The following is a 22,049-nucleotide window of genomic DNA, read 5'->3' on the forward strand; positions in this document are numbered from 1 at the left end:
TGGCTGCGAAAGCTGATTGATGGATCATAGTCGTAGAGCCATTGTTGTCCGAGTATGACATCGTACCGAGAAAGAGGCATAATGTCGAAGTTCAACTTGTCCGTATAATGTTGGATGCGAAAAGACAAGTTTTTAATCCTGGTGTTGCACAAGAAAGTTGTTCCATTTGCGAGTTCAATCTGATAGTCCATGAGGCTAGGACTGGTGGTCAACCGAAGTTTATCGACCACAGAACTGGCTAGGAAATTATGAGAACAGCCACTGTCGATGAGGATGGTGACCGTTGTTCCACGAATCGATCCTTGAACACAAAGTACTTGAGTGGCCAGGGAAGGTTCGGGTTGCTGGCAAGGCTCACGTGGATGGTATTCGCCATTCGAACAGCTTTGCCTTTCTTGTCTTGTGCTGAGGTAGCATCTTCTTTTGGGAAAGTACTAGATTCCATATTAGAATTTTGCTTTGGTCGCTTGGGACAATCGAACCATCTATGGTCGCCTGTACAGATGGTACAAAGTCCTTTTGAGCTGGAGTTGTTCTTCTTGTCAGTGGCCGCACCTTTATGTTGGGGCTGTCGGTAATGACTTTGTGAAGAAGAAGAAACACGATCCTTAGGGGACTGCTTCTGTTGGGATCCAGCAAATGATTTCTGAGGCTTTGGGGATCTTGAGACTGTCGCTGACCTTGATTACCGAAGTTTTTGCGAAACCTGGTATTATCTTGAGGGCGAGCACCTTTGGCCGTAGGAGAGTTCTGTGTGCGAGTAGCACTCTGCTTCCCTGTGTTGAGGAAATCTGTAATGCGCTCTGCGTAAGCAATAGCGCCATCTGTGGTGGTAATATTGGCTTTAAGAACATCAATGCGTAACGAGGGTTGTAGGCCTGAGATGAAAGCATGAAGGCGATCATCCTCAGTTAAACCATCAATCTCTAGCACCAATGTGGTGAACTGAGAGATATAAGAAGACAGGGAACCCGTTTGCTCCAACTGTCGAAGTTTTGATCGTGCTTGGAAGTCCGCATTGGCAGGTACAAACTGCTTACGGAGCACGTGTTCAAAACGTTCCCAAGTTAACACACTTTTTCCGTCCTTTAAGCGTCTTTGCCACCATAGAAATGCGAGCCATTGGTCAACAGTTCGGCGATTACGTTGACCAGTGTAGGCTTCCGGAAGTTTGACGTCAAGTCGTTTTGTTTTGGAAGCTTGAAGTAATCGATAGAGAGTACGCAGTTCAGTATTTTCTACCTCGAGAGGAAAAGAATCCGCATCGTCGTCGGGTTGCGTCACGTTGTCCTCTGTATGTGCTGGACTTCGAGAATCTTGGAGTTGTTGAACTTTTTGAACCAGGTCGGAGATGCTGTCCTGAAGCTGAGATATTTGAAGTTGCAATAGAGATTCACTTTGGGTGTTGCCTTCAGGGGTCTTCTTGGGACTTGATTCTTTAATCTCGGGAGAGGCTTCACGCGAGCGGTGCGACATGTCGGAAATCCCTGTGAGAGAGGCGCGAACTTGCGCTCTAGTTTGAACCATCCCTGAAAGAGGATTCGGGCTGCTCCCTGAGGTTGCTCATATTGGAGGGGGCAGGCGAGGCAGGATGGAACCACCCGTGGAAATCTGGTAAGGGAGGTCCTGTCGGAGGTAACACTGGAGATTCTGAGAAAGGTGTTACTGCTCGTGATAAGACAGGGGTAGGTAGCAGAGTCCACGGATCTGAAAAAGGATAAGGAGCTGCTGTCGGAAGAGGAGGATATCCAGGAGAGGGAGTGCCTTCAGGATGTAAATACTGGCTGGGAGAAGGTACACCCTGTAGAGGAGGATATCGGGGAGCTGAAGGAGGTGGAGAGTACCCTGGGGATGCCGAAGGTGAAGGGTAGAACTCTCTCCAAAAATGAACAGCAAACTCCTGAGGAATATCGTGTTCCGGATATCTTCGTGTCTCGTGGAACACAACCTGTACTGTGCTGAGGAAATAATGTAATTGAGGCGCCTCACGCAGAAGGTAGAGGATGTGATCCAAGTCACTCGGAGGGCACGTGACACAGAAGACCCAAGATGCAAAGGCTCCAAAATGGGCTGGCTGTGCAATTTGAACACGATATTGTGTAGTAGCAGGTGCCTGAGGTGTCCTTGAATGGCCGGGTGAATTACTAGGGGTTTCCATGCTTTAATATGGATTCTTTCATTTGCTGTAATTTGTTTAAAAGAATCCTGAAAAAGCAAATTGGAAAGACTCCACCTGGCAATACTTTAATCTGCCAAATGATTGCGGAGAAGAAGGCTGCAAATCGTTGTCCGGAGATCCATGTTGCAGTGTTTTGTGAGGAGTGCTCGAGGCTGGTCTGGTCCGGGCTGTCAACGGGCTTTCTTCATTGCGAGAAGAGGCTGCAAGTGTTGCTGATTTAGCAGGAAAAGAATGGCGAAAACTGTTGCAGTTCCCTTGTTTGTCGACCGAAAGGTTGGCTGAAGCGGTGCTCCCGTTGCAGGCTGGAAAGGAGCAGGCGAGGCAACACCAACAGGGCTATAAGGGGGCAGAACCTGGCAGCGACAGAGGCCAAGGGCTGGCAGCGGAAAAAGGCAGAAGACCGGCGGCGTGCTGCTGCGTATGCAGAGGCTGTACGGACAGCGCAGGACTGTACCAGCGCAGGGCTGTACGGATGGCGCGAGCTTCTGCGCAGGGCTGTACGGCAGGGCGTAGTCTGTACGTATGTCTGCGCAGGCCTGTACGGCAGGGCTGTACGGATGGCGCAAGCTTCTGCGCAGGGCTGTACGGCAGGGCGTAGTCTGTACGTATGTCTGCGCAGGGCTGTACGGCAGGCGCAGGCTTGTACGGACTGTTGCGCAGGACTGGTACGGATGGCGCAGACTTGTACGGACTGTTGCGCAGGACTGGTACGGAAGGTTGCGATGGCTGACGCAGGCTGCGGGAAATCCGTACGGCCGTTTTTTGTTCCTTGTGTTGGCTGGAAGGTACGACGATTCGTTGGGCAGCCTAAGGGTTATTTGCCCCAATATTAAGTTGGGGGTTAAGTTAACCCTAGGGTAGTTAGGGTAACCTAGGGTTAGGGGATGGGTTTAATTTTTATCCCTTTTTACCCCTCTAGGTTCCCTTTTTGTAGGTACTTGGGCCTAGGAGGTGTGCCTATTCGAAGGGGTGTGACCCTTGGAATAGGTGCACCTGTTCATGAGGGGATATGTCCCTATTGTTAAAAGGGATGCGACCCTGCATGAATAGGTATGTCCCTTTGCCCACGATGGGGTATGTCCCATGAGTGAGGAGTCGTGACTCGTCACCAAAAGGTGTGTCCCATGGTGGAAAAGGCGCGTCCCTTGGTTTTGGGACAGCCCAAGCACCTTAAAGGACACGATTTTGGTCGTGTCCATTCACATCAACTTGTGATGTGAGGGAGATGGAGAGGCCAGGATGACTTTAGGCGTTTAAAAATTTTACGCTCATCCTCTCCATCTCTTCCATGCACTATGTGCACGGATGTCCTTCTAGCGGCAAAAATGTATCAGATCAGCGCTAGAAGGTGGGGGGCATTTCCTACAGGCAGGAGCGAATTTTGCTCTGATACCACTGTAAGAAATCCTAGATTTACTATATTTAGAACTGTGCTAAGGAACAGAAAAGAGACTGAGATAGCAGAGAGCAAAGGAATAACTGTATTGCTTGAATGTCTGTAGGGTGGATGTGATTGTCATCCATACAATTTGGCCTCTCTTATATAGAGAGTGAAGAGTCACACATGAAAAGGTGTGTACTCCAAAGGGTATGTGCATGAAGAGGTGTGTACCCCTTGTGAAGGGTGTGACCCTTGATGAGAGGGTACATTACAATAGGAATGTCTCTTCATTAGAATGCCTCTTGTGAAGGGTTATGCCTCATTAGGAAGTGTCCCGTCGAAAGGGTAAGTGTCCCGTCGAAAGGGCAAGTGTCCCGTCGAAAGGTCATACCCTTCCACAAGTGTCCATTCATTAAACCATCCATAAGTCTAGAAAGAGAAAGGAATACGTCACAGATCGTGACATTGTGACTTAGTCAGTGCTGAAAATTCAACCTGCATTGCTAACTTAAATATCCAAAATGCTGACTTAATCGTGCATATGCCACTATATACAGATGAGATGAATGACCAAACATTTAAAAAAAGGCTTCAACACAAAGGTGGCACATTTAGAACAGCTGCCCATCCAGCAAAAAGATAAAAATTAAGTAAAAAAGGCAGAGGGTAGGGCATCAGCAACTCTTCCACTGACAGGTGCAAGTGACACTTCTTGATCCTACAGATATCAAATGAAATCACAGCACACTACTAACTATTTGTAAAAGAGAATGCACCTTCCCAAAAGTCCATTAAAGAGAGTACAGCATCAGCAGTTCACTTTTCATAAACGAGATAGCAGCACATTAGCATATGCTTGTGAAAGAGAATGCTACATGATTGCATGTTCCAGTTTGATCTTGGAGGAACATACGGTCTGAAAGGGGGAGAAAAGGTCTCAGATATAAACAAGATCACAGCACGTTAGCATCTGTTTGTAAAAGAGAACACTACATGTTCAGTATGATCTTACAAGAACATACATTCTGAAGGGGGAAAAAGGCCTTGGAAAGTACATGTAAAAGAAACATTGGAAGAAATGGAACAAGCAGAGTGTGGCTTAACGTGTGTCTTTCCGTACCTGTCTCATCAAACACAGGAATTCCCATTGAATTGATGAAGCATTCCAAAGGGCCACTTACGGAAGAGAAGGCCCTTTGCCAGCATGCCACGGGATACTCATGATAACTAAGTTATAGGATCTTGGCTTTCACATATCCGATCAAATAAGAAAAAATAAAAGTAAGATGAAAATTAGGTTTTTGAACATATAAGCTACAACAAGAATAGCAACAAATAGAATTGGTTTCTTGGCCATAAACCTCAGATTCACTCTCCAGCCTCGGCGTCGGAGATGAACATGAAGAAGCAACCAGGAGTTCCATATGAAGCTCAACAACATGCTGAGATACTTGCTACTTTGCAGTCTGTGCAAATACTGTGTGTGGTCAGTTTCGGTAGATCTCACAGTATTCACATCACCTGTCTCCTGAGGCTGATGTCTTCCTTCTTGTGCTTCACAGTTTGAGATCAAATCCAAACTTGTATTTATATGGTCTGAGAGCCTCACAAGGTACCGCACAAGCCAAGCTATTTCTGTACTTTCGATCGGGCGTCTCATCCAATCCCCTCTATACCTCACATCCGACCACGTATGTTGTGGAAAAGCTCTGGATGATACGACATGATAAGCGATTGACTGAGCCACAATAAGAGGTGTTACTGCTGGACTTGAAATTGCACGTGAATCAAAAATAGTTTGGCCTGCTTTTTTTATTGCCTCCAGGGTTTTTGTGCAGGCTGTTCGAGTTGTATATGAAAGCAACTGGATTTCACCTTCAGCTTGCAAGATTAACATCTGTAAACATTTCTAAGATCAATGATACCATCTAGCAGCAACTTCAAAAACCACCACCTAATTTGGTATACTTGGAGAGTACTCCTGTATTTCAACTGACCTGAAGAACATGTTGACCTCCACCTTCATTCTTGCTGAAAAATCCTAAATGTGGAGTACTTGATTGCAGTGATGACGGACGAAGCATGTCACTGTCTCGGTTGCAATCTGCATGCAGGCTCTCTTCCCAATCCTAGTTTGCAAAGAAACAGTGATTGATATGTTTCGTATGAGTGCGTCACAAAGACCACTCCTTATGACATATATACGTGCCAAGACTCTTTCTTTAGTTTTACTGTAGCTAAAATGAGAATTTTATAACACAATAACCCATCCCCCATATGAGCTAATTGCACGGAACAGTTGAAGACAATAAGGCCTGTCCAGTCTCCCCAATAGCCACGCTAACATGGATGCCTTACTCAGATACCAAATGCATAGAGACAAGGCCACAACCAGATGCAAAAGTAGCATAATAAGATTGAGAAGGGCCATAATCGCATCAACAAAATCCAGATTGAATTTTTTCGAACCTGCAATTGCTCTTGTATTGCTGAAACGACATTATTGGACTGTTGAAGCATTCCCGAATGATTCGTATTGTAGATAGCATCAACTTTTTGTAAGCAATCCACTAAATCACTTGACCCTGCCAAAATGTTTAAAATCTATGGGAACTTTGGTCAATATGTGTTTTTTCCCATAAAAATGCCATTTACTCAGATTATATAAGTTACAATTAAGTAAACTTGTAATATTGAACCAACAACACTAAAATGGATTATTGGCAATATTGTGGTCAAATACCTGTTTTCTTACTACCTTAGCACACTTAAAACTCTGACAAGCATGCAGCAGCACAAATGCTCTTTCAAATAATCGTTACTGAAACCATAACTTGACAAGATCTTTGTGGAAACTTTTATATAATATTCTTAAAGTAATAACCAATGGCCAGTGCCGAGGGTTCGTGAGATGCCACATGGATTGAGGAAGCTAATTACCGTGGACCATCAAGCAGCAGCCTTTAGCACTATCTCATTTGGGATATCACCTATGTATTCAACCAGTCACTTGACATTTTGGTCAGGACTCCATTTTTCATCACCACTAGTGTCTAGACTCTATTATGATTGTTTAGCCTACAGGATATGACACTATGTTGTTTCGACCTTCAGAGTGAAACAGGTACAGAACTGTATGCATGTTCAGCTTCCATCCCCTGCAGCCTTCCTCCTTGATTTTGGATGTCCTCGACTGGAATGAGGTACTGTAGTATAACATTATCGAGCATCTTCGACATTGGGAGCTCAAGCTAGGACAAGGTAACTCCTGAGCAGTGATGCCCAGCATGCTTGCGACTAAAGCAATACTCAAAACCCTTCCACGTGAGAGTCCTTTCTCTCCTCTTGTATCGTCTTCCCGTCTCTAGAATCGGTTCGACTTGCTTCAGGACGTAGTCAAGTTTCAGGAGGGCATCAAGGTTCAATCCACTTGGCCATCATCTGACTTTTGAGAGAGCACATGGGGAAAAGAATTGAAGAGCTCCTCTTTGCCGGAGAAGGGAGTTACCGCCTTTACCATGGTGCTACAGGGCAGAACTGTAAGTGACGACCGCCAAGCTTGAGCGAAAAATTCTCCTCATGCAAATTGTCCTCTTTAAATAAGGATGCTGAATTTAGCTGTTAGGACAGTGATTGCACTCTGAGGTGGCAACATCATTGCATGCCACTTCCACTCTCACCACTCATTTTGGTCCCAACGTTCACCTCCCACAATCAAGGCTGATAAATGCGGCTCCATCATACTTGGGAATCTCACATGGTGGTGGGTCTCCGATTCGTCAGGTGTCCGAGTTGTTCCTGACGGTTTTTGACAGCGACAACAGCACTCAGTTTTGAATCAGGATCATGTTGTCCATCGTGTAAAGAATCTTGAGTCATAACTTCATTTTCATATGAAAGATCTGAAACGTTGTATTTTAATCGATGAAACGTGGCATTTACTACTAACTAATCATAAGGAAACATGCTTTCACATTGTGCCTAGCCAGACACACGAATAGAGTCCCTGCAAAGTAATAAATTCATGAAAAAATGTTAAGTACTCGGTGTGAAACTACAAAACGTAAACCCTATGAGGAAACATACTCTCCTCACTTCGTTTGGAATTTCCCTCTATGACTATCTGAACATCCATTGGACGTTCCGACCACATGAGAGATCACAATTCCATACGAAACATTCCTTTACTACTGACCTGATTTATTCTACATGCGGCAAGAGCAGCTTAGGTCCCTTTTGAAAGAATTCAGACACTTTGTTAGAAAACAGAATTTGAAGCATTGGATCGCCTCTGTATCGAAGCATAGACCATTAACATAGGCACACATACTGGTAGAGAGAAAACAAAAACGGCAGGTTGAGTTTCGTGAATGTCAGGGTAAAAAATGGCCTTACGAGGTAGAGCTTCATACCTTTGAGGTCATTTGCAGCATTGCCTCTGGATCAAGGTGCATAAGTTTGAGTGCGAATTCCAAGAAGTGAAGTACGAGACTTGAGTAGAAGAGAAAGTTTGCCGTCACGAAACTCTGCCATCTTTCCGAGAACCCATATGATATTGCCGACTGCAGTGAGCCTTTTCCAGGTCTACTTTCTGACATTTGCTGCTCGGGTCTTCCGGCTGTATCCCACGGTTGTAAGTAGTCCGACCATACATCTACGATGCAAGAAGCCTTTCTAACAGGGCTTCCCGCCGTCCAGAAACGAAATGCTCGAAGAATAAATCTGTACAATGGCCTTTGCAGCAGTCGGGCGTATGTGCTGTGAGAGAAACCTGGTCCCACCGGGGAGGAATCGAAACGAACAGAGGGGCTCGTTAAAAGGGCAGAAGTAGTCGATGAACCAACGAATGAAACAGCCCACAGTTTGTTGATGTGATCAACTAATACTCTCAGCGCATCCGTCAATTCAGAACTGGGAAGCACACAAGTGAGAACCGCTGCGCTTCCCGTGGTCGGAAAGCCCAGAGATTGGCGCAGGGGCCAAGGCACAGGCAAAGGATCATCGTCTATCAGCCAGAATTCAACAAGCGTATGGACCAAGAAGTCCGCCCTTGAGTAATTTGCCGTGGACAATTCGGCGTAAGGCAGCCTGGACAGGGAGCTGTTGCTTCTTGTAGTTGGAACAAAATGAACGAGATACAGGTGCAAAAGCTGCAAGTAAGGATCGAGAGAATTGCTGATGCCAGTGTGAGACAACTGATGCAACCAATTCTGCAAAGAGCTTTCCCACATCGACCTGAAGAAAGACCGATCTTTCTTACTCAAGAACGTAGACTGCTGAAAGTTGTGGTCGTTGCACACAGCATAGTAAGAAAACCAAAACACAAAGTACTCGAAGACATCAAGCTGCACCTGGAGGCTGCCGCCTGCGCCCAATTTGATTCGATCTTTGAACACTGGAGAGACCTGGGACAGGATCGAGGCGCCCTTTTCCAGGCGAAGCAATCGTTGAACCCAGTCGGGGAGACGCTCGGTGGGGAAGACGAAGCGGACGGCGCTTTCCTTGTCGACTTGGAGAAGGGAAGAGAAGAGGACGCCGGAAGGGGAGAGGAGGGAGATCAAGGCCTTGACAGCGGCCTCGTTGAGGGGGGAAGAGACGAGGGAGAGCCAGCCACCGGAGTGGGCAGAGGGGGAGGCAGAGGGGGAGAGGGAGTGACAATCTTGGAAGCCGAAGATTTTCTGGAGGAGGACGGGGAAGCAGAAGCGGTAGAAATCGCGGGAATGGTCGGGGGGAAGGCGATGGAGGAAGCGATGGACGGCGATGCAAGCGGAGGGGATACGATTGGGGGAAGAAGAAGAGAGCAGCAGGGAGCGGAGCTCTGCTTCTTCGCCGGCGGCAGCTGCTGCTGCTGGCGGGGATGGACGAGGGGACGCCATCGCCATCGCCATCGCCATAGCCAAGAGCTCACGAAAAGCCAGCACAAGAAGAAGAAGAAGACTACGAAGCTTTTTTTTCTTTCTTCTTTGGAGGCTCGGAAAACCCTCCGAGAACCTTCCTGTGGGAATGGAACGCAGGTAGTTCCATTTCAGATGCGTAGTAAACCTTTATTGCGCCAACCGATAAAAAAAGGTCTTGGATTGAAGCGTTTCACACACGGGTGGACTCGGGTCTCCAAAAAATTCCTAGTCATGCCCGTGCACGAGCAACAAGTTGAATGACTTTTGTCATTCATTAGGCCTGCCCAGATGCAGTCGGTGGCGATGGAGGAGCAAGGTGCAACTTCTTGGCTGCATTGCGATAACGTGGGCATGGAGATCTAGAGTGGGGAGAAACTTGAGAGCAGAGAGAGAGAGAGAGGACCTTGAAATAAAAATGAGGAAAAGAGGGAGAAAATGGTGGGAATGAGGACAACAAATTAGCGAAGTAAGACAACCAATATTGGAGGCACGCATGGAACGAAACAGTATTTACAAAATAAAACTAATAAAATGATTTTTCGCTTTGGAAGCAGCCCTCGCCTTCACTAAGGCCTCCCTATGGTGGCAGGCCAAAAACCTGGGTGGCTTCCCCACGACGCCCAATACTTCATCTAGAATTTAGCAACGTATTAGAAGATATTAGAAGAAGTTAAGATTCGAACTTAGCCCACCAGCCTAACATTCTCCCCACCTACCAATGGGCCAAGCTACTTAGATGAAATAAGTGTGACACATTTAGTATATATTGAAAAATGTGTAGACGACGGACAGACGCCTTGACACAAGGCGGATATCACTTTTGAGGGACATGGGTGAAACCCCCCTTAGAACCACTTGAGCATCCACTGCTTCCGCCTTGCACTTCCTAAAGTTAAGCTACCCCAACCCAAGTTTACTCTTGTTGAACCAACACTCTCCTTGTCGATGAGTGTGCACTTTGCTTGAGCACCTCTTGCTCATCAAATTCCCTATTGCAAATTCAACTTTAGATCATGAACAAGTGAATTTAAAATTCACGGCCTCCAAGTTGATTGGGTGAGGAGCAACCTTGAACTAACCTAATATTAAGGCAAACATGCACCTTAATTACACCCTCATTTTCTATAACCAAGGTGAGTAGGCTAAAAGAACAAGAAAGAATAAACGAGGGATGTGTTTTGTTTACATCAATGACTGCATCTACTGAAGACATGAAGTGCTATGTAAAAGCTTAAAAATGGAAGGAAGTAAACATCCACAACTGGAATTGTGGTTACATCAATGCATAAATGAACTAAAGACATGAAGTGCTATGTAAACACTTCAAAATGGAATCAAGCAAATATGCTCTAGTTTAAATCAAGTTCTTGCACTTCAAGTAGTAATATTTTCTCAAACTTGCAGAGTTTCCTTTTACATGATTGTATCTCAATGTTATTCCTAAGCTGGCAATTCGCTTCCTTTTTGTTTAGAGTGGATGTTAGCATCTCCGTCTCATGATACCTAAGTGTACGCCAATGTGGCCTATCGCAAGATGTGAGTCTAGTAATTATTTTTCACATTTACAATGAGCCAATATAAATTGAGAACAAAAGTAAAATAGCATATGTTTCAAGAGAATTGTAATTTGAGTGAAACTTCCCTTATTCAAAAATTATGATTTTTTAATTACTGGTAAGAAGAAAATCGGAAGAGGAAATATCTGGCTATGAAGCAAGTAAACAATAGCAAGCTGAAGAGGAAGAGATGTATCCTTGGAAAACAATAGTGCACGCCTATCACAAGCTTTTGAAGACACAAAGTAAATGGATTTAGATTGAGCTAATATATGTTGGAAAAGGAAAGAGGACAAAGTTTTGGGCATTTCCTAAGAACAAGCAAGTAAATGTATTTGTATAATAATATATAATATAATTATTATAACGGCACATAGTGTGGGCGGGGAGGAAGTGGCGTGCTTCTTTTCCTAAGATTCATAATTCGAGGGAACATGCCCTTCCCTAAGGCATGACATTTGAGAACGTCGAGTATATTAGAGTCTATTAAAGTCTCGAAGAAGTCTTGAGTGAAAACTAATAGAAGGATAAGATATTGACAAAGTACCTAAATGTCAATAGGCAACCAATCTCATATTCATATTACAATTCAAGAAATGAATATTTTGCACGCACCAATCACAAGTCATGTAGATGTCTTTCACTTTCTACTAACATGGAAAAATACATCTTACTATATATTAAGGAGAGAGGAAGTCCTTGCCACGTGTCATGTTAAACAGAATGCCACGTGGCATGAAAAGAGACACCAAGGAGGAGAGGCTGGAGAGAAGCTACATGGAGGGTGGACACTCGAGATGGGAAAGGCTTGAAGGCGGTGCATCGCATTGAATGTTGCACACTACAGTTTGAATCCGAGGTGCCTTGCCCGCCAAGACTCTCTCTCTCTCGCTCATTCATCTCTCTCTCTTCTCTCTCTCTCTCTCTCTCTCTCTCTTTGGCATCCAAGCTCTCCAATCTCCATGCTCTATATCTTGGCAAATCTCCTCATGCATGCAAGCTTACAAGATCTATGCTTTGATAGGGGAGGCCTCATCATCGCCGGTGCTACTTCAAGTGGCTTCTTACAAATGTTGCATGCTAGGAGATCCTCCTCTCGGTCTATGATGCGGGGCCAAGGTTAATGCTTATCAAGGTTTAGCAGCTCAACTTTCACGAAGTATGTTATTTTTCGGAGATGTTCGCATGAACTTAGCCTTTGATTGTTTGATCACTACCAACCATTTCTTGTGCAATAGTCAAGTTGGGGCTCATGGATGGGAGGGTTGATTGGAGGCAATCCCCGACTGTTAGGCTCCTTGGCAACTCCTTTAGGTTTGGTCTTTCCTCTATCTGCAACGAGACTTCGACGTCAAGGCAGGTGAGTTGGAACTCATGGATAGGAGGTTGAAATGTAAATAAGAAACAAGAACCTTGCTTAGGCTTTCGGGCATGAGCTCTGCGCAGATCTTATGCTAGGCTACTATGGCATTTTTTATATGCTTGAGAAAAAGATTGCATTGAGCTTCGTGATCCTCAGGTTCTTCAAGGCAGGACATCAAAAGAGAAATTGTCGATTGGAGTCGAGATTTTGATTAGAGGAGAAACTATTAGATTGGAGTGGCAAATATTTATGTCAAATGAGTTCGCAATTTGGACGTCCGAAGGTACTGTACTTACTCATGATAGCCCGGTGGTTTCCTCCAATTTTTCCCTATGCTTAAGAACCAGTCCGCATTGAGCTTCATTGTCATCATCAGGTTCAAGGCAGGACATCAAAGGAGAAACTGTCAATTGGACTAGAGCTTTCAAACAAAGGAGAAACCATCTAATTGGAGTGAAGATTTTTGTCAAACGAGTTCGCAATTTGGATTCCTTGAGCGAGCCATGGCAGAGAAGGAGTAGAGTACAACTCCTTGACGGCATGCAGCCCGGACATCGAGCATCTCTGCAACTGCCGATGGAGGCGGTTGGATGCATTTGCCTCAAGCCTTGTTCTGATCCCTCTGCTTTTGTGACACATAAAATGTTTGTCTCTTTGTGATGCCTTTCCAAGGATTAAGTGTCTCTTTGATTCTCCCTCTCCCCTTTCTTCTTGCCGCTTCCTTCAGTCTTCTTTCCTTCACTAAGCATAGATACAACTTGTAGAGTTCCTCTCTACCCAACCTTCGAAATCAAATTCTAGAGGGTGTCGGTGTTAAAGGCCACTGTGCCTTAACTCCAGTTATGTACAATACTCAAACACATATATATATGGATGACATACTTGCATGGGGATCTACACCCACCAAAACTTGTGTGGCTCTCTCTTCTGGCTCTCCCTCTCTCTCACCCTCTTCTGTTGTTGAGATCTCTCAACTAGTATCAGAGCACGACTGAGCTCGAGTGTGTGCCTGGAGCCAGAATCCCGCTACTCCTGTAGCTCTATGGGAGGAAGGAAAAGCTCCATGACTTTACCTGCATCCTGGTGCATAGAGACCTTGCAGAAACCTTTGGAAAGTTCTCGGAGTGGTTTTAGAGCAAAAAAAGACGTTTTTTGATGATTTCCTTGTTTCTTTCGACTTCTGAGAGTCCAAAATGACCTGTAGAGGCAACCATTGCCTACTTTTGGTATCCATTTCACTTTAGGATTTCAAAAACCTTCATTCTTGAATTTGGGATCATTGCGTTGGATTTCGACTCACTATCTCTACTTCAACGCTTTTTTGCCAGTGTGTTGGAACTCAAATTTGAAGCAACCATTTGCAGATCTATCAATTTCGGTGGATGTAGGAGGTCTAAAACTTGTGTGTTGCTCATCATTTGCAGGTCGATGGAGTTTACAAACAGATCGTTTGCAAAAGCATTTTTCAATCCATGTGTTGGACCCGGTGATTGGGACCACGATTTTCAAAACCGTCTGTTCCATTGCATTCGGGAGGCCTAAAAGCCCCTATCTGTTAGCTCTTGCGTGATTTTATGGATATTTGGAGAAGTTTCGTCTCTCAAAGACGTCAATTGCCTGTTTCTCTATCAAAAATCCATTCAAAGGTTCAAAGCTTTGATTTTTTTATTACAGGCCAATTGCAAGGGTTGACTCCCTATTTTTCATTCATCGGTTGGAATTTTGGACTTCCAACAAAAGAGTAATATTTGTAGATTTCCTTGCTGAGTCCGATTATACAGTAACACCCATATTTTGAGTCATCTTAGGTTCTATTTTCACTAGCGGTCATTGCTGTGGGGCCATGATTTTTTGGATATACCTTATGCAAATCACTCTGGTTACAGTTTCAGCATATTCACTCATTCATGGTGTGCATTGGGTTGCAGTGGATGCTTTACAAGCCTTTTGGATGCATTGTGATCCTTGTTGGATGCATTGATAGGCCTAGATTGCCTTGTGGGATGCGTTATTGATGGACGTTTAGCACATAGATGCTATTTTATGTTGCGGGACAGCTTCAACACATTGCAGGTGATGCACTAATCGTGCTATGCTCTCGTGGATGAGACATTATTGATGCTTATGTCCATGCTTGAGGCTTTTGGCTCTTATTGGCATTGGGTTTGCCATTCTTTTGTCATTGCAGGTTGACATTTTTTGGGGGCTCGATTTGCTGATATGGATGCATAGTATATGCACATGAGTCAAATGCATTTTGATGCTTTGAGCCTTTGAGGTTTGGTGATATTACCTTCCATTGTGGCATACATATTTGGGTGCACTTGGTATTTGGTGTGATTCTTTCTTGCAGGCGCTAGCATTTGGGATTTTGCTTTATTTGCATCATGGCATCCTCTTCCATGTCTAAAAAGGAGTTTTTAAGCATTAAAAAGTTTGATGGAACAAAGGTAACTATGTATGAGGATGGTTGAAATGAGTTGGATGCATTAGCAAAGTCTACTATTAGACTTCATCTTGCAGAGTTAGTTTATTTCGCAATAGTAAATGAGCAGACTACGGAAGATTTGTGGAAGAAATTATGTACCGCTTATAAAAAGGAAACTGCCTCTAATAAAATTTACCTCATGAAGAGGTTGTTTGAGCTGCATATGAAGGAAGGGGTCTCCATTGCTTCTCACTTGAATGAATTCAATATTATTTTCAGCCAGCTTTAGGCTCAAAAGCTGAATTTCGATGCAGAGACTAAGGCAATATTCCTCTTGTGTTCATTGCCATCCTCATGGGATACCTTTTGTACAGTTATCAATAACTCTGCACCTAGAAGATAGTCCCAGGGAGGACAAAGGAAAAGTAAAGATCGAGGACATCAATGCTATCTCATTGATGATATTTACAATGACATTCTCTTCATGTCTAGTCTACCTACAAAGTTGCTTACCACTTTAGATGATGCATATTCCCAGGATTGGATTTTGGATTCTGGTGCTTCATTCGATGTTACTTCCCATAAAGAATGATTCTCCACTTATGACAGTGGAAAGACAGGTTGTGTGCATCTTGGAAATATCTATGCATGTGGCATAGTGGGAGCAGGTGACATCAAGTTTTCTTTTGCAAATGGGTCTGCATTTGTTTCAAAAAATGTGAGACATGTGCCTAAGTTAACCAAGAGTCTCATTTCAGCAAGTCAGCTAGATGATGTTGGTTTTTAGAGTACCTTTGGCTTTCAAAGTTGGAAAATTCAGAAGGGCTCTATGGTTTTGGCATGAGGTGCCAAGTGTGGGACATTGTATCCCTTACATGTATCAGAAGGTCTGATCATGTTGTTGCAATAACCGAGCAACCAAGTACTTCTTTGTGGCATTGCCGATTGGGGCACATGAGCCATAATGGAATGAAACTCTTATGCCATTTGGGTTATGTACCGCATTTGAGTTTGTCGGACTTTGAATCTTGTGAGTACTGTCTCTATGGGAAGCAGACTAAATCAGCCCATAAAAGAAGGGGAAAGAAAGAGCATGAAAGGCTTGATTTGGTGCATTCCAATGTATGTGGTCCCATGCATACAAGATCATTAGGCGGGGCTGAATACTATGTGACATTCATTGATGATGCACCTAGGAAAATATGGGCTTATGCTATAGCTCAGAAGAGTGATGTGTTCTAGGTATTTAAGAAATGGCTGGCTTTGGTTGAAAATCAATTAGGAAGAATGCTTGAATGCCTACGGACCTAACAATGGTGGAGAGTATGATGTATCTCTCTCATGACTTTCAACATTTTTGTGATACACATGGGATCAAGAGGGAGCTCACATCCCCTCCTACTCTAGAGCAAAATCAAGTTGTAGAATAGATGAACTGCACCATTCATGAAAGGTTGCAATTTATGCTTTCCAATTCAAGTCTTTCTAGTGGTTTTTAGGCTGAGGCAATGACGACTGCAGTGCATGTGATCAATAGATCACCTAGTAAGAGTTTGGATGGTGGTATTTCTAAGAGGCATGGAGTGGCAAGAAGCCCTCTTAATCTCATTTGCATATATTTAGGTGTGAGGTATATGCACATGTGCCAAAAGAGCTTCGGAAGAGATCCCTAACTTGTCTAAGAAATGCATCTTTCTAGGTTATGGTGAAAGTGGAGAGATGGGCTATCATCTCTGAGATCCAAAAGCAAAGAAGATCATACGAAGCCATGATGTGGTTGAGAAGAAGATGCATAAGACACCCATGAGGGATGTGGAAATGAGGAGAATCACTTTCCAGGATGTGAATCCACCCACATATGATTATAGACAGCAAGTGCAAGAAATGGTGCCACCAGGTGCTCCCACAGGAACACAATTAAGGGAAGATGATGGATCATCTATTGGTGGGAATGATGAGCCAAATGTGGCTGATATGTAGGTGGGGCGGCAAGTTGAAATGCTCCTTAGAAGATCAGCTAGAGTGTCTAGACTGCGTGAGAGATTTGTTCCAGGAGCAGACTATGTGATGCATTGCGAGGGGAGACTTCTTGCTACAGAGGGGCTATGATGCGTGAGGATCAGTGCAAGTGGGAGTATGCTATGCAATCAGAGATGAGTTCACTCATGAAGAATAAGACTTGGGACTTGGTTTCTTTACCACATGGAAAGAAAGCATTGCCATGTAAATGGGTCTACAAGATGGAGGTGATAGGTGATGCCGTGTCTAAGTATAAGGCCCGTTTGGTCACTAGAGGATTCAAGCAAGAGAAGGGTGTGGATTTTGATGAGATATTCTCTCCGATTGTGAAGATGACCAGACTTAGATGCATACTTGGACTTGTGGCAGCAGAGGATATGGAGCTTATGCAAATGGATGTCAAGACAGCTTTCTCGCATGGGTTGTCAATTAATGCCCAAGATATAATGTTTTCATTCCAAACTCTCTACCAAAAGGTGAATCCATGGACATTCCTAACACATCAGATGGTCAAGTTGCAGCCACACTTTTGCTTGAGTCTCTTGTCAATGAGTAGCCTTTTGATTTGGATCAGCTACCAAAGCTCTTGAAGGCCTTCTATGCTCCACTCTCAATAGGAAAACTCAAGTGTGAAGATGTTACACTTCATCATTGCACCTTTGCAATGTCCAACAAAGCACACTATGTACTTTATGAGAAGATTTCAAGAACCTCACTTTGTTCTCAAAAGTTGTGTTCTCCTATGTGGCTTTTCCAGAACCTTCCAATGTCCTGTGCACAAGTTCATTGCAAGGAAAGGCATATGGGGGAGAGGGAAGGGGGGTTAGATAAGGCATGCAAGGAGGGGCCCTCCTTGACTACACACTTGCATGCTTGAAGGACTCCCTTTCCCAATATGTTAACCTCTGTTTCCAACCACATGCCACCTTTGAAATAAGGAATGTGCAATAGTGTGGTGGAAGGCAAAAAGGAATGTGGATTTGTTGGTGGCTACAATCCTTGGCTAGATTGCATACATTGCTACTACCCAATGGAGATTCCGAACAACATATGAGGCATTCATGCCTTTTAGAAGGTGGTCCAATGAGGGGAGAGGATATTGAGGAAGGACATTTCCAAGGCATACCACAATCACATGTTAAAAGAATAAGCCATAGCAGTGAACGATTGATCAAAATAGATAATGAAGTTCCTTGAACAATTCCAAGTAGCTTTTAAGAGAGATTAGACCTTATATCATATGTTTTTTCATGATAATGTTGCTAGACAATGAAGAGAAGAAGATGAAGAATCATCAACATGCTAAAATTATCCTTAAGGCAAAATCCAAGGATCCTTCCAAGGCCCAAGCGTAAAAATGAATTATAGTTTGAAATAGAGCTTGCATTGAGTAGGCTTCAATCACATGGTGAGTTCATAGTTGCATTTTTATGTGACAATGGGGACCGAGGTGCCCACTTGGAACTCATTGCATCTACATTTATGTGCATTTGTGCTCAACCATTGGATTAATTTAAAATAAAGGTTGTCAATATGGCTCATTGTGTTGCTTTAGTGAGGCTCCCAATACATTATCCTACACACTTGATGCACAAGAGATGGTTCAAGCCTGCCCTATATTTTCTTATTTGTGAGGTGCCACTCAGGATTGAGAGGGTAGTGCCATGTGGTGCTCGCTCCTCGCCCTAGCCCTATCTTGCCCAACATGCTGAGAAGAGACACCTTGCCCAACATGCCCTCCTTACCCAACATGCCATCACTTTGTAATTGTTGTAGATCCATTCAATTTTGGTGCCCAATATGTTGTAGATCCATTCAATTTTGCCTTTGATGCATCATTCCTAGAATCTTGACTCCGCACCTCTGATGAAATGAGTCAGGACTGCCATAGCAAAGTGTGCTTCTAGGTGGTTAGCAATGAAGAAATGGTAGTAATGGCATAAGAGGATGTGGTCACGAGACAACCAAAGGGGGCTATGGCTTTCTCATAAAGTCAGAGCTAAAGAAAGGGAAGTAAATGGATGACTTTGATTGGTGAATGCAAAGAGCCAAACAAAACAAGAGGCATAGGATGCCGTGCACACTGCCCTTGCAAAATTAGAAAAAAAAAAGTGCTCACATTTCTCCACCTCTATGTCTCCACTTAGCCCCCCTCCACCTCTCCATACCCATCTCTCCCTTTGCTGAGCCTCCCCTCTCTGGTTGTCTCCCTCTCCCTCCTCCTCTCTGCCTGTGTTCAACCTCCCTCTCCCTCCCCCACTCTCCCTCTGCTTATAGTCCCGCCTCTCCCTTGTCTCCTTCTCCTCTCCCTTCTACCTCCTCCCATCCCATTTCTCTCTCCCTCTGATGACATGATCTAATTGTTTAAATTTAAAATGTATTGTACTATGGGAGTTTATGTGAAGAACTGAGAGAGAGAGAGAGAAAGAGAAGGGGGGGGGGCTCATTTTTAAAAAGTGTGCTTCCAAGAGTAAAATGAGTAGGAGCCAACATCAGGCTTGTAAAATGGGTGAGAATGTGGATCATGAAGATCAGAGTGCTAGCAGCAACCACAAAGCTACATCCAAAGTAAGAGATCAGAGAATTGTAAAGGACCAGAATAAGGAAACTAAGAGTAAGCAAGGTCACAAGGAGCACATAGTATGAATGCACATAAAATGCGCATAGTCAATTTAACAAAAGTGAAGAGAAGTTCTTCAGAATACCACGTTTTTAAGTCTACAATCGTTAGGAACAAACCGAGACAAAGAATGTTATGAACATCTTAAACCAAGACAAAAGTAGTTGCTCTAAGGGACGCAATAGAGGAGTGACAAGAAAGATACTAGCAAAAAAGGGGGGCCGTCGAATAAAAGATTGAAAACTTAGATGAAGGGAGGCCCAGAGTCAGCATGCCAAGCATCTAAGTAGAGGAGCAGAGTAATCTCCAAAGAACACAAAATCAAAGAGCACATAGAGAATAGTGAGTAAGCAACCAAGTAAGCACGAAGGTTCTGAGAAGGTTCAAAAAGCTTGTTACAGATCAAAAAAATTCATGAAAAATAGGTCGTAGAGAGCCAAGGATGTGAAAGGGATCAAGTTGCGACATCAACAGTAGCATAGAACTTGTAGAAGCCCTAGGGGAGCGAGAGCAATAGAAGAGCAGGAATAAACTCTCTCTCTCTCTCTCTCTCCCCCCCCCCCCTTCAATGTGAACAAGCTTGTACTAACATGCTTATTTTACACATTCAAATAGTAGAAACTCTCAATATCTTGATACCTCCTTTGACATAGTAGCACACATTTGCAAACAACCTCTATACCATCCACAAAAGAAGGAATCAAAGTTGGGAAACTCATTCTTATAGCTCCAATATGAATGAATTCTTTGAAATCTAGACTTCCAACTAATAATTACTTTCTGAACCTTAGTTTGAAGGAATTATAACCGGTGGTATTTTCAATATATTCACAATAAGCATCAATACTATAGTATCTTGATGTTGCTTAAATTTTTTGATACGTGACAACATTACTCGTTTATTTTATAGTGACCATTGGTTGATTGTTATTCTTTATCTTGTGGACCATCAGATAACAAATCGAGACTTATGTTCCAACTATAATTATAAAGATTATGTCCAAGTTGAAGTCTTTTTCTCTGCTTTATGCTTTTAATATCTTCTAACTTCTCTCTACGTGTTTGAATTCATCAAGCTTTATTCATCCCTTACACTTGTAAAATTGTGTTTTAGCTAGCTTTTTTATTTGGGGATTACAATAAATGTTATGGGAGCACCCACATTTAACTCTATTTTCCTTTCTTTCTACTTTATATAGTGATTGTCATGCACACTAAAACTTTTTCAAGGAAAATTAAAAGCCAATGCTTGGGAAAAAGATGGTTTCTAGTGGAAGAGAAGCAACGCCATAAAAGAGATGCAACTACATCAAAGAGGAGATTGGTGTTTAGTGGAAGAAACCCAAAAGGAAAGACTGCTAATATGACACGTGAGAGCACGATTTAGATTGGCTATGAAAGTCTCTTTTTAAATATAATGTACAATATTTTGAGACATGATAAAGCTTTTCTCACTACTATAGTAATTTTCTATGAACATGTGCTTTAGTACTTTTTAAAGACATGAGGGGTATTTAAATGCCACTTACATACTTAAGGTTTTAAAATATACCTTTGTAAGACTAAAATATATCCAATTGTACAAATTTAGGATTTTGTTGTTCTAAAGTCCAAAAATCTACACAAAAAATAAAAGAGAAAAAGAAAGAGGAAAAAAAAAAGGTAACAAAATTTTTTAAAAATAGAAAAGAAGACATACTTATCAAGCAAAGCAACACTTATGTCATCATCCTAAGCATAAGTAGCTATACTGGGCTTCTAAAGACTCGTGGAGTGTCTTGGGCAAACCTAGTGCATAGTAAAATATGTCAAATAAACAAAAGAGAAAGAAAACAAGAAAGAAAGAAGAAAGAAAGAAGGTGACTAAGCAAAAATAAACAAGAAAATCAAGAAACAAAATCTTCCAAAAAAGGAATAATCTCTCTCTCTCTCTCTCTCTCTCTCTCTCTCTCTCTCTCATGTAGTAATGGAAGAAAGAATTTATAGAATGAATGAATTATATATCCAATCGTACAAATTTAGATTTTTTGTTGTTCTAAAGTCCAAAAATCTACACTAAAAATAAAAGAGAAAATGAAAGAGAAGGAAAAAGAGGTAAAAAAATGTTTTGAAAATCAAAAGAAAGACATACTGAGCAAGCAAATCAACACTTATGTCGTCATCATCAGTGCCGAAGCATAAGCAACTATACTGGGTTTCTAAAGACCCATAGTGTCTCTTGGGCAAACTCAGTGCTTTTATTAAAATATGTCAAATAAACAAAAGAGAAAAAAAACAAGAAAGAAAGAAGGTGACTAAGCAAAAATAAACAAGGAAATCAATAAACAAAATCTTTCAAAAAACAAGAATAAACTCTCTCTCTCTCTCTCTCTCTCTCTCTCTCTCTCTCTCTCTCTCTCTCTCTCTCATGTAGGAATGATTGAAAGGGTTGATAGAATGAATAAATTATTTAAACCATAAGAACTAAATGAATCCCTTACACTTATGTACCATTTCTTACAAAAATGCAAAATTACATTCCTAACTTAGAAATCATATGCATACTCAATCAAACTCTCTTTTAAAACTAAAAGAAAAACATGTTATTCAGCTCACCACTTTTTGTT

The 22,049-nt window shown here is 42.8% G+C and overlaps 1 protein-coding gene across 1 annotated transcript; it reads right to left on the minus strand.

The window, feature by feature from the left end:
* Positions 1–4,209: 4,209 nt before the first annotated feature.
* On the minus strand, positions 4,210–9,522 carry LOC147903042 (uncharacterized). The gene is made up of 4 exons (XM_087374132.1): positions 7,973–9,522; positions 6,030–6,164; positions 5,558–5,689; positions 4,210–5,457 (listed from the first exon to the last, which is right to left on the minus strand). The coding sequence occupies exons 1-4, from the start codon at positions 9,452–9,454 to the stop codon at positions 4,822–4,824; spliced, it is 2,385 nt and encodes a 794-aa protein (XP_087230258.1). The 5' UTR covers positions 9,455–9,522; the 3' UTR covers positions 4,210–4,821.
* Between the last annotated feature and the right edge of the window lie 12,527 nt (positions 9,523–22,049).

Source organism: Dipteris shenzhenensis, chromosome 4, assembly GCF_047967505.1.
Source record: "Dipteris shenzhenensis isolate YYH24624 ecotype China chromosome 4, Dip_SZ_1.0, whole genome shotgun sequence".
In the NCBI taxonomy this organism is placed as follows: Eukaryota; Viridiplantae; Streptophyta; class Polypodiopsida; order Gleicheniales; family Dipteridaceae; genus Dipteris; species Dipteris shenzhenensis.

What these genes read in the sequence shown, in the direction of transcription:
- LOC147903042 (XM_087374132.1), bottom strand. Translation starts at nt 9,454, where the DNA reads ATGGCGATGGCGATGGCGATGGCGTCCCCTCGTCCATCCCCGCCAGCA. An exon ending in CAATACAAGAGCAATTGCAG is followed by an intron (nt 5,690 to 6,029) that starts GTTCGAAAAAAT and finishes TTTGCAAACTAG; the next exon opens with GATTGGGAAGAGAGCCTGCA. An exon ending in GAGGTCAACATGTTCTTCAG is followed by an intron (nt 5,458 to 5,557) that starts GTCAGTTGAAAT and finishes AAATGTTTACAG; the next exon opens with ATGTTAATCTTGCAAGCTGA.